Source organism: Eumetopias jubatus, unplaced genomic scaffold (assembly GCF_037043125.1).
Source record: "Eumetopias jubatus isolate StellerSeaLion01/CBP00866 unplaced genomic scaffold, mEumJub1_p1.0 scaffold_3, whole genome shotgun sequence".
Taxonomy (NCBI): domain Eukaryota; kingdom Metazoa; phylum Chordata; class Mammalia; order Carnivora; family Otariidae; genus Eumetopias; species Eumetopias jubatus.
The window spans coordinates 19,775,134-19,788,462 of record NW_028274809.1 but is presented as its reverse complement, the minus strand read 5'-3'; the positions used below and the strand labels follow the sequence as shown (position 1 = coordinate 19,788,462).

The following is a 13,329-nucleotide window of genomic DNA, read 5'->3' as shown; positions in this document are numbered from 1 at the left end:
AAAAAAAAAAGGCATCTGAAAATTAAAACATTTCCAGATTACTAAAATGTCACAAGTCTATGATTCTGATCAATTTTGTTATTTTAAATTATTCACTTAGAGCATAATGGACAGCCTACCCCTTCAATTCAATATTCTCAAGAAGAGAGCACTCTAAGTCCTTCACAAGGTATATAACCAACACATACCTGTCTAAGTTAGTGCTACCAGAGGAGTAGTCCTTAGATCCAGTTCTGCTGCCATAAAAGGATGATGACTGTAAAGGTAAAAGCCCTAAAAAAAACAAACAGGAAAAATTTAATTCCTAAATCAACCATTCAATTTCATTTAGTAGTAAAATTATGCATTAGGCCTGTTCATATTTAACTTTTTCCCCCTTTCTTTTCATCAAAGTAATATATATGCATGTTAAAAGATCAAACACTGTGGAAAGGTTGTAATAGCAAAGAATACTCTCCTGCCCCCAAAACTCTACAAGTTGTGCTTATTTCTAACCATTTTTTAAAACTTAGTTTTCCTCATTTCCTTCATAATGCTAATGTTTCTACTATTTCTTAATTTATTCATTATAAACAGTATCAGTTACCTCCATTATGAAAAATCAGAAATTGCTCATTTACATCACCCCATTCTTGTTCTTTTCTCTCCAACCAGTTATTGGTTGTGTTAATGTTAGTTTTACTAATTAACTTCATAACTTTAACACACTTAAACCTTCTACATTTTGTTTTATGAACCTTATCACTTGACCACTTCCTTCTCTCTCCTCTTCCCCATCACTTTTTTTTTTTTAAGATTTTATTTATTTGACAGAGAGAGAGAGAGAGAGAAATCACAAGTAGGCAGATAGGCAGGCAGAGGGAGAGGGATAAGCAGGCTCCTTGCTGAGCAGGGAGCCCGACGTGGGGCTCAATTCCAGGACACCGGGATCATGACCTGAGCCGAAGGCAGATGCTTAACCAACTGAGCCACCCAGGTGCCCCTGCATCAACTTTCTAAAACATATTTTAACTTCAACAGTGTTATGGCTTATTACATCTTTAAGCATTGTTTTCTAACTATAGGTTGATTATAAAAGCTGAAAACCCTTAAGTGGAGTTTACATAATGTATTATTATTTCAGAGGTAAGAATTATATTAGATAATTCTTTCTGGAGGAGTCTAATGTCACAATCCTGAACCACTAAAAGAATGTTCCTAGAGTCCCAATCAAATGAATTCTCTTAAACTCTCAAAATCATGCCATATTTTAGCTTGCTTCAATTTAATTTCCAGCTGACATGATATCCAAATCAATACCACATAGATGAGTCTCTAAAGAGTTCAGAGAATCAGAGAGATATGTTAAGTGTGGGAAACACTGACATCAATTCGTGGACAGCCTAACTTTTAGTTTTTGTAAAAATAGGGTACAATGTGAGCTTAAACAACTGTTTTAGGCAATTAATTCCAAGATCCTCTGGAACTTCTAACATGTAACAACACTGATAAAATTCAGTTTCAACCACTTTAACTCCTTGGATTCATTCTATGGTCCAGGTACTTTGATAATGAAAAAGTTTAATTTTAGGCAGTTAAATAGGGAAGAAGGTAAAGGTTAGATTCTTTGTTAACAGAATAAAAATTCCCTTATATTTCTAATACTTTAGCCAAGTACTGGATACAAATTTGGCACCCAATAACTAGTACTGAATCATGCAGTACTCCTGAATAATGTAGAGAGATATGTTCCAGTTTAGGTTTTTATTTCTAGTCTAATACAGGTACGTCATATAATAAATGAGTATCTTATATGAAGACCAAATACTTACCTGATGTCCTATTCTCTTCTGACTGTTTCAAACTCAGCTGCTTCTCTCTGCTGCTGGTTAAATACTTTCTGGAGGGATCTGTCATAGCCTTGTTGTTCCTACAGTTAATAATTTAATTCAATATATATATGTATACAGGTATATAAAGAGATAGTTCTTAATTTTAAATAGTTATCATTTCAGAATATTTACATTTCACATATAGTTAAAATTTCTTTTTTTTTTTTTTTTTAAGATTTTTATTTGACAGAGAGACACAGCGAGAGGGAACACAAGCAAGGGCAGTGGGAGAGGGAGAAGCAGGCTGCCCGCAGAGCAAGGAGCCCAATGCGGGGCTCAATCCCAGGACCCTGAGATCATGACCTGAGCCAAAGGCAGATGCCTAATGACTGAGCCACCCAGGCGCCCCTACAGTTAAAAATTTCTTAAGTTGCATTTCCCCCTCTATTATTCCCAAATACTTGAACCTATACAAGTGGAGTGGGACCAGTCAGAGATACGCTCATGCTTTGATTAAAAGTACTAATTTTAGGAGGCCCATCATGCATAAAGCCTGTGGCACATAATGCAGATACTCTACCCAGATTCCCTCTGACCCCATTTTTGTGTCCTCTCTTCCACATGAACTTAGGTATGTTTTTGACAGCAAGTATCTAGGGTTCTTCTTCACAGATTGTCCTCAAGCTACTAGAGATCCTTTGCCTGCACTCTGAGAGTCACAGGTAAGGTCAAGAAGCCCAGCTCCCTTGCCTTGGATCAGAATAACTTTAAGGTAAAAAATTTTTTAAGGTGAAATTTATATAACAGGTTTTCTCTCTGGAATTAGGATGAAGCCTAACCTCCGCTTAATTTTTGTCTGATATCACACTCAGATTTAATCTGTACTCACTCGCTTTCCCTACTCCCTTCCTGGTATCCCCTGGGAGTACTTTCTTAATAATTTGCACACACATCTCCATTTCAGGGACAGGATTCTGGAACTGGACCACTTATTTGGCAACAGCAACAGAAATACCACTGCTGGTGATAACACCTTTGGGACCTTATAGTTTACAATTACTACGATTTTTCATCTGTAGTGAATTGGGATGGGATAAACTAAAAGATAATATGGCTCATGCAATATCTTTAGCATTCAAGAAATGTGGTAGATCACACAATGGATCTTACTGGGGTTATAGAAATGTTCTAAAACTAGATTATGGTGATGGTTGCACAACTCAATAACTTTACCCAAAATTACTGAACTGTACATTTAAAACAAGCAAATTTAAAAGTTAATATTAAAATAAATATCAATATTAAATTTTAAAATTTATTATTAAATATTAAACTTTAAAAATTTAAAAGTACATCCCAAATTATTCCTTTCCTTGTCCCCAGGTCCCTCATCAAGAAATGCAGTCTAGTCTATTTTCCTATCCCTTAACGGGGCTGGCCTTGTGATTTCCTTTCCCCAAAAGATTGCAACAGATATAACAGTGTGATATAAAGTCCTGATTGTAAGGCTAAAGGCACCTTGTAAATTTACATTCACTCTCTTGGAATTCTGACACTGCTACGTGAATAACTCCAGGCCAGCCCAGGAGATGATAAAAGACACAGGGCCCAATCACCCTCATCACCCAACCAATAGGCAGCCAATGGCCAGTCATATGGGTAAGGCCACTCTGGACCAACCAACCACTAGCCAACCCACCAACTGACCATGGATGCATGAGAAAATGAGAGTACCCAGCTACAATCAGCCAATTCTGGCCCAGATAAGCAGAACCACTCAAGTCACCATCAACTCATAGGCGATAATAGTTACTATTTTAAGTCACTAAGTTCTGCAGTGATCTGTTATACAGCAACAGATAACTGATACAAGTAATATGGAATAATAACCATAAAGACTATAGTACTGGTTGGCTGTTGCTATGAGTACTGATCCGTTCAATGGAGAAAATGATAGATTCAGTTGAGCCAATTACCAACTTAAAGACAAAACACCATGAAGAATCGCTCATCCAAAGACAGTTGCAGCCCAGATCTTTAGGATTTGAGAACAAGAACATGCTGTTTCCAGAAAAGAAAAGAAAAAAAAAAAAAATATATATATATACACATACATATATATATATATATATATATATATACACATTCCTTAGGAAATATCACACACTACTCCTGGCATAGTACTAAGGCCTGGAAGAGACTGAATATCTGACTATGGGTCATCAATCAGAGTAGCTATCATGAACTGGGTGCTATCATACTCCTAAGAGTTGTTAAGACCAGGAAATTACAGCAGTAATGCATCATAAAATGGAAGTGATATATCTGGGATGAGTTCTAAGCAAGCAGGAATAAGTAACAAGAACAGGCTTTATGAGTACTCCCTACAGCCAACTGAAAGAGGAAGAAAAACCTAGCCTGATTCATGGGTACATCATCTTTGTATCTTGCTAGAGGATGAAAATGAACTGCTGTTGCACTATAGACCCATTATGGGACTGCCCAAAAAGAGAATGGTGAAAGGAAATCCTCCACTGTGCAGAGTTTGAAAGGTGCACTTCATTATCCACTTTGTGCGGGGAAAAGAGTGGGCCATGGATTCCTGGATAGTGGCAAACTGTTTGCATGGATAGTCAGGGGCCTGCAAGTAGCAAGCCTGGAAGATCAGGGAGAAATGATTTATGGAAGAGGTATATGAATAGCCATATGGAAATGTGTACAAAGGGTGAGGATCTTTTTCACATATTAATGCTCACCAGAGAATTCCACTAAAGCGACATTAAACAATCAGGTCCTGGTTCGCAGAGGGGAAACTTTTTTTCACCTGTGGGGACAGTAAGAGTCCCATTTAATCTAAAGCTATGCCCGCTACTCATTTTGGGGTCCTCATGTTGGCAGAGCATCAGGCAAAGAAAGGAACTGCCATACTAGCAGGGGTAACTGACTTTATTATAAGGAGGTACTGTTGATGGTAGATAATGAGGGTAGGAGGAATATGGAATAACAGGGACTTACTAGGGAATCTCTTAGTGTTGTCATGTGCAGTTTTAACTACAAATGGGCGATTTCAGCAACCATGGCCTGCACAAGCACATAGTGACCAGGGGCTCATCCCCACAGGGATGAAGATCTTAGTCATATCACTAGGCAAATCACCAAGACCAGGAGAAGTATTAGTGGAGAATGCAGCAAATCTAAAATGGATGGTAGAAGAAAAAGATAATAATATCAGTTATAGCCTCAAGGCTATCTACACCAATAAGGACAAAAAGGACTACAGCTCATCCCTCTAATCCTCCTTTTATAAGATCTTCATCCAGAAATTGGGCAGCATCAATGTGAAGAATGTGTGATAACATGGAATGAACTTAATAGTTATGCTCCACCAGAGCCCCTCAGATCCCTTTTTATACTTTTCACACCTCCAGACTGGGTGTTTTCAACAGCCAGCACCTGCGGTTCTTCTTCAGAGGACTGCCTTTGGGATACTTAAAATATTTTGCCCATTTGGGCAAAGCCACAGAACCAAAGACTGTACAGTATGAGAACATAAAAGCCCATCTTCCTTACTTCAAGTTGGAACAGGCCCAGTGCCCCCTGCTGGATCAAGATGAAGCCTACTCTCCCACAGAGATCACACCCTTCTTTGGCTTCCTCTCCTTCCCTGTCCTACTTTCTTCACTTTGATCTCTCCTATGAGCACTGTCTTAACAAGTCACTTGTACAAGTATCTTAATCGAGTCTTTTAGGAAACTCAAACTTCAAAAAATCTGTGATATTGTGAAAAGTGTTATTAGCCCAGAACAAAGATCAGAAATTTAGGGCTCACCAGACAGAATTCTAAGTGGAAAAAGTGGGATGATCCCAAAGTGTGGTGAATATGGTAAACTGGCATGCAACAGTCTATTACAACCACCTTTTAGTGTATCTGTCCTACAAAACCCAGAAAGCTAAAAAACTCCATTTCCTAGTGTTCAAAATAAGAATTAAGATAATTACATATAATTGCATAATATCTGCAAAGTGGAAGTAAGGCAGAGGTCATGTGTTCTGTTCCTTGTGATGGCAAAAAAAATCATTTTGGAGGTGTCCAGTTTTTCCATAGAGATTTCTAATCTTGGTAGTGGCAGCATGGTTCCAGAGATGATAATTTCCAATTCAGCTATTAGCTTTGACGATAGCCAGGAGCATCTTTGGTGACCTGATCTGAGGCATAGCTCTCAAAATCATTCTGCAAGCTTAACCTATAGCCTATCTTTTCAGCTTTCCTAGTGATTCTGTAAGTCATTTCATACTCTCTAAAGGCAAATACCTTTATGTGTAAACTAGATAAATGAAGTTTGTTTCCTACAACTAGACCCTGAATACACAAATTTTGTTACTAGAAGTGGGGTGCTACCATAACAAACCTAAAATATATAGCACTAGCTACAGTAGGAAGGCGGAGAGTAAGGACATAGATATTACAGATTGGAAAGTTGGTGAGGACTGTTAAATCACAACATAATATTTATAAAACTGTTATCTGTAAGGGCACCTGGGTGGCTCAATCGGTTGAGCGTCTGACTCTTGGTTTTGGCTCAGGTCATGATCTCAGGGTTGTGAGATCAAGGCCCATGTCAGGCTCTGCACTCAGGGGGTTGTCTGCTTGAGATTCTCTCTCTCCCTCTGCCCCTCCCACAACTCACATGCATGGATGCGCGCACGCTCTCTCTCAAATATTTTTAAAAAAACCAAACCCTGCTATCTGTAGTCTTGGGAAGCGGACTGCATACTTACTGAACCTATAGCTCTAAAGGAAAAGATTGAGACAATAAGAACACTGGTCTGTGTTTCAGCAAGGTCCTATTCAAGACAGATAAATTTGGGCAAGGATTAGCCACCTTACAATCAAGGATGAAAAGGAACACAGCCCTCTGTGCCAATGGCCTAGAATTGAAATTGTCTGGTAATCTGAGACTATATGGGACAAAAAAAAATCCAGTTGCTTCTGATTCTCAAACTGAGGCAATGACAGGAGGTAGCTGAGGAAGTAGTTTGTGAAAAAACAACTCCATGTTAATATTAAGAGAAACTAGGTGAAGGGTATACAGCAAAATTCTATATTGTCTTTGCAGCTTTTCCGTAAATCTGAAATTATTTCAAAACCTAAAAAGATTAAAACAAAAAATCCAAACAACAAAAATATTGGTCCCAATTCTTTCTCAAGCCTATAAAATCCTGTTTGTTATACTTTTAAGGAAACGTCTAGATTTCTAAAACTTCTAGATTTCTGGACACTTCTATACTCCCAGAACTTGATCAGCATCAAGCAGGCTACAAAAGCTGCATGGCCCCAAGGAAGAACACAGTCTTCAAAACCCAGTTCAGCTATGGCCTTGAAAGATAACAGACAAAGGAAATCTACCAGAAGACAAAGTCAGGAGTCTAATGAAGTACAATGAAGAAGGGAGTTTCTCCCGGAGGATAGAACAGAGACCGCTACAAGGGCTAACCAAGAACTTAATCTACTGCCTTCACTGTCTTCACAACCTCTGCCTACCAAGATTTCATTGCTGCTATAGAAGAGCAACTCCTTAAGTTTCCTATTCTTGTCTTTTCTAAATGGAAATTTTTATTGTGGTTATCCTATGTCTAAGCCAGCAATGTATAATGACATATGTATGAAGATGGGAGTGGGGAATACAGATGAACTTGCCTTTTAGTTTTTTTAGGTATCAGACCATAAGGTACATGGTCTGAGGCACACTTAGACCTTATGGAGAGAACTGCACATCACCCAGAGATCCTGGACTCTGAACTGGATACAATGACTAAACAGAAGGGAAGAATGATAAACAGATATATTTCTATGGCTAGAGGGGTAAACTACAGCAGACTGTTAGTTGTTTCCAAATAGAATAATAGAATTTGGCTAGGGTAGGCATATTTCCCAGAGTTTCTTATATATTTCTGATATAACCATATGACCAAATTCTGGCCAATGTGCACTGAAGTGGTGTGTACAATTTCCAGCCTAAAGGAAAGCAGTATGCCCTGCCTTTGTTCCTTTCCCCATTCTCACCAGTAAGCATGCAGAAATAGAGTGGAGGCTGAAGCAGCTATCTTGGTTCACAAAATGGAAGCTACTTATTAAGAATTATAGATCAATAAGGTAGAAGGAATCTGAGTCCATGGTGATTGTAGTTTCACATGTCACACCAGCCCTATCACCTATTCAGTTTTACATCTGTTACAGCAACAGAAAAAAAATCCCCATAAATACATAAAGTTTCTTTAGCTTTTTCCCAACTCCCTTCTGGTGACCCTTGATCTAGAATACCAGTTAATTAACTATCAACTGATTTCTGTTAAGGTATTAATTGACCATTTCCAATGATGTGGATGGAGCCAGAGAGTATTATGCTAAGCAAAATAAGTCAGTCAGAGAAGGACAAATACCATATTATTTTACTCATGTGTGGGATTTAAGAAACAAATGATCTAGAGGAAAAAAAGAGAGAGGAAGAACCAAAAAACAGACACTTAACTATAGAGAACAAGCTGATAGTTACAAGAGGAGAGGTGGGTGGGAGGATGGGTTAAAAAGGTGATGGGGATTAAGGAGTACATTTGTTGTGATGAGTAGTGGGTGTTGTATGTCGTGCTGAATCACTAAAAATTGTACACCTGAAACTAAGTATCACACTGTATGTTGACTGGAAATTAAAAACTTAAAAAAAAAAAGATATTAACTGAGGTATTTCATAACAGTGTTTAACAAGTATTCTCCCCCAATTAAAAAAAAACAACAACAAAATAAAACCCTCCCATGATGAGGAAGAGATTGTGAGCTGGTGACTGTCTTACCGTAGGTCTATCCTCTTTTGTTCAACCAGAAAATACCTATAAAAGACTGATGTTCCTTGCCTAGAAACTATGTCGGGTTCACAACCCCCCCCTTTTTTTTTTAAAGAAAGAGCATGCTCACGTGTCGGGGGGGTGTTGGGGGTGGAAAGAAAGAGAATCTTAAGCAGGCTCCACACATGGGGCTCAATTTCACAACCCTGAGATCATGACCTGAGCTGCAATCAAGAGTTGGATCCTAAACCGACTGAGCCACCCAGGCACCCCTGGGTTCAAAAATTCTTTTACTCCTAGGCTAACTTTTCACATGAAGAGGGTAAAAAAAAAAAAAAAAAAAAAAAAAAAAAAAATCACAGTTAAGGGAAGGAAAAACTTCACAACAAAAGAGCCGCCAACAAGAAACAGCTGCTTAGGGGTGCCTGGTTGGCTCAGTCAGTTAAGCATCCAACTCTTGGTTTAGGCTCAGGTCATGATCTCAGGGTCGTGAGATTGAGCCCCAAATGGGGCTCTCTGCTCAGTGGAGAATCTGCTTCCCCTCTCCCTCTCTCTCCCTCTGCCCCCCCATTCATGCACATTCTCTAAAATAAATAAATCTTTAAAAAAATAAAAAATTAAAAAAAAAGGAAACATCTGCTTAGAGTTATTCAATTCTATTCTTCCTCTAAGTATTGCAGATTAAAAAAAGCCAGGATGGGAGAAGGGCAATGAAACGATCAATGCAACAGTAATGGCCAAATACTCTCTATGAAGCCTATAATCTACCATCACCAAAATTAAAATTTTTTTTTTAATTTTATTTATTTATTTATTTGAGAGAGAGAGAGCGCACGTGAGCGAGCATGAGTGGGGTGGAGGGGCAGACAGAGAGGGAGAAGCAGCAGACTCCCTGCCAATCAGGGAGCCCAACGCAGGGCTCAATCCCAGGACCCCAAGAACATGACCCAAGCTGAAGGCAGACACTTAACCAACTGAGCCACCCAGGTGCCCCCAAAATACTTTAAATTCTATTCTATCTTTAGAATTCTCATAAATTGAACCCCTCGCCTCCACCAATTTTCCACAGTGAGTGTAATTACCAATATGAGAAACACTGACCTAGTGCCATAGGGTTGTTTTTTTTTTTTTTTATTAAGGATTTTATTTGAGAGAGAGAAAGAGCACGGGCGGGGGCGGGGAGGAGGGAGGGAGGGAGGGCAGAGGGAGGGAGAAGCAAACTCCCTGCTGAGCAAGGAGCCTGACTTGGGGTTCGATCCCAGGACCTTCAGATCACAACCTGAGCTAAAGGCAGACACTTAACTGACTGAGCCACCTAGGCGCCCCTAGGGCCACAAGGGTTCTTAAAGCAACTTACGATGATGAATCATTTTCCTTAGGGTAATCTTCACTCAACTCTGAGCCAGATAACATTCTTTTCCTCTTTTCAGTCCTGTAGAGGACAAAGAAAAAAAGTTATTTAAAAAAGTCATAATTCATACCATTAAGAAGTATAAACCAACATATTCAAGGACAGAACTGTGACTACTGCTGCCTAGTTCTCTACACCACGTTTTTGATTAATATACTGTATATCTAGGACGCCTGGGTGGCTCAGATGGTTAAGCGTCTGCCTTCGGCTCAGGTCATGATCTCCAGGTCCTGGGATGGAGCCCCATGTCAGGCTCCCAGCTCAGCGGGAGTCTGCTTCTCCCTCTCCCTCTGCCTCTCCCCGTGCTTGTGCTCTGTCTCTCTCTCAAATGAATAAATCAAATCCTTAAAAAAAAAAAATACTGTATATCTGCATGCTCCGTGTCACTGACATAAACCATAAAAAAACCAATACTAATTACCTACTAAAAATATATACTTTTTATAAAAGGTATAAAATTGTATACTTTCTTCTAACATATTTTACTAACTGGACAATCTCCTTTTTCTCAAAGTATTTGTCTTTCTAAAAGACCAAAAAGACATTTATAAACAAGCGCACCTAATGACTAGGAAAAAAAAAATAAGTCTTCCATACCTATTTTCTAATAACCCTGATCTAAGAGGGGTTGATGTAGATGTCAAAGAGGGAATTGTCCGGGTGACAGGTAGTCCACTTCCTGTTGCAGTCTTAATTGACCCTCTACCTGGATTACCAAGAACTTTTCGAAATGGAATATCATCTTTAGTTTCCAAACTTCCTCTTTTTGAAGATGCCTGTAAGAGTAAAGTTTAACATAGCTAAATATTCAAATTAATTGTCATGCTTTTAGATCATTGATTCTCATGTGGAATCAATTTTAAAAAATACAACTGGAAACCCATCTCCAGACATTCTAGCCTAACTGGCCTGGGGTGAAGCCCATTCATCAGTTTTTTTTAAAACACTCTAGCTGATTGTAATGTACAATCTGTATCAGAAATTGAACTTGACACTTTTCTTCTAGCACTCCTATAAATTTAAAATTTCCACAACATGACTAGAGGCAGAAAGGAATTTGCTTTGAATACCTAACTTTTTAAGAAAAGACTCAGGTACACAAGATGTGATTCTAGTGATAAGGATGAAAATAAATCTTCAGAGAAAAACAATCCAATTATGATTATGATAAAGTGACATAAATGTGGGAAAAAGGAGCAACAATGACATTTGGTTGCCACGACCTAAATGCCAAGTCACAAACAAATACCTCATGTGACTTTTGATGGGGAGAAAGAAAGTGAAAGAGAGTCCACTGGCAGAAGATGAATCAAAGAGAATACCTTAAAGACACAGCAAGAACATCAGAGTGAATACAGCAATTTAAACATTATTGGGAAATAGTGCTTTTGACCAGCATTCTGCCAGTACATTTTACAACTAGATTAAAAGCTATGTGATTTGTCTATTGAAGAAATTTCCAATTTCTTTCTCTACAGAATTATGTACAATGTTAGCAGAGGAAAGAATCTCTGAGATCATCTGAATGAGCAGTTTTAAAAAGTTAGAATTTATTTTCAAATGGGCGATACATTCTCAAGATTCAAAAATCAAAATACTATTATCAAGGTCATTTCCTGAGATGTCTCATTATCACCCACTGCCATATACCCAATTCTTTCACTCCCATTCTCTTGTCCCTTGTAAGTATTCTTCTTTATGTAAATGTAAAGCAAATCCTTTTTGTTATACAAGTGGTAGAATACTATGTGTACACTGTTTTGCATTTTTAACCTTTTTGACCATGACCTCCACTTAGAAGTATTTTACATCACAACTATTACATATACATATAAATAACCAAAAGCTTCAGAAATCAATACTTATCCTTACTATGTACAATACCTCCTCATTTCTGTTCTGTTCCTTTATTTAATCCCAGTTGTGACCCATAAAATTGATTTTACAATCCCCCGGAGAAGAAGTGAGAGTATAAATATTTGCTTGTTATATATAACACCTATATATTTAAGTATTCTAATAGTTTAAATTTCTACCCATAGATGAATCTCAAAATAATTACAATGAGTGAAAAAGCTAGACAAAAAAAAATTACACACTGATTCCATTTACATGAAACTCTAGAAAGTGCAAACTAATCTATAGTGACAGAAAGCAAACCAGTTGTGGTTTAGGAATAGGGACCAGAGAGAAGGCAGGAAGGAAGGATTACAAAGAGGAACGAGGAAACTTTTAAGGGTTATGGTTATGTTCACTTGGTTGATTATGGTGATAATTTTACATGTATACATATAAGTCAAAACATATCAAATTGTATACTTCAAATATGTGCAATTTAGAGCATGTCAATTATGCCTCAATTAAAATGTAAAAAAAAAAAGCCTCAGAACCTATTAAAAAAACTAACAAAAATAAAATCTTATTCACTGCACAGCAAATGGACTAAGTAATCACCTCTCTGCACAGCCAGTAGAACTCATCAATTTACTTAGAGAATAGTTTCCAAGTTCTTCTTACTTTATGCCTGGTTTCTCTTCACAGAATAAATTTTCAGAGACATAGGACTGCTAACTTGTAATAGTACGAAGCAAGTCTCATGGCTGTCTGAATATTTATGAGAGAGAAACTATTTAAAAAGCAAACAGAAGACCTCAACAAAACAGTCTGGTATCATATGTTCATAATGCACAACAGACCTAAAGGGCATCACAGAAATAATAGTAGCAAATATTTATAGCATTGTTAGTATATGGTATTGTAGGCTAATAAGCACTTTTACATGCATTATCTCACAGCAATCCTTAAAATATTACTGCTGCTTCAATTTTACAATCCTGAGTAAGGCTCAGGATACTTAAGGAACTTCTTCAATGACCCATAACAACTAAGTAGCAGCACCAAATCTCAAACCCACATCCAACTCCAAAATTATGCCTTTAAAAACTACACTTTACTGTGGTTCATAATGATGACCATGAGACATAAAGCACAAGTTATGTGTTTAGTAAAACTACACGTAAGAAGGGTTAGTATGTGATAAATTTTGAAAAGATTTTCATAATAGTTGATTATAACTTTGCTTAAAAGCTAGAAAGATTCAAATGAACATACCTGATTGTCTGAGTAAGAAAGCTGCCTGTTGGTTTCCTTCTGTGAAGTCCTGCTGCCCAGAATAGCTCCAAAACTACCAGACCCCTGAGAAGGTTTCATGGCTGGTGGGGGGAAAATAAATAAACTCCAAGTCATTTACTTTAATTAAGAGACGTA

The 13,329-nt window shown here is 37.8% G+C and overlaps 1 protein-coding gene across 4 annotated transcripts in view; it reads right to left on the bottom strand.

Moving 5' to 3' along the window:
* USP37 (ubiquitin specific peptidase 37) overlaps positions 1 to 13,329 on the bottom strand; it is a 79,048-nt gene that overhangs the window by 49,968 nt on the left and 15,751 nt on the right. For all 4 annotated transcript variants that reach the window (XM_028092236.1, XM_028092238.2, XM_028092237.1 and 1 more), the window contains exons 5-9: positions 13,174 to 13,274; positions 10,660 to 10,838; positions 10,009 to 10,083; positions 1,812 to 1,909; positions 189 to 273 (exon numbers count right to left, since the gene is read on the bottom strand). In XM_028092236.1, the coding sequence (XP_027948037.1) occupies positions 189 to 273; positions 1,812 to 1,909; positions 10,009 to 10,083; positions 10,660 to 10,838; positions 13,174 to 13,274 (538 nt within the window). The remainder of the gene's footprint in view (positions 1 to 188; positions 274 to 1,811; positions 1,910 to 10,008; positions 10,084 to 10,659; positions 10,839 to 13,173; positions 13,275 to 13,329) is intronic.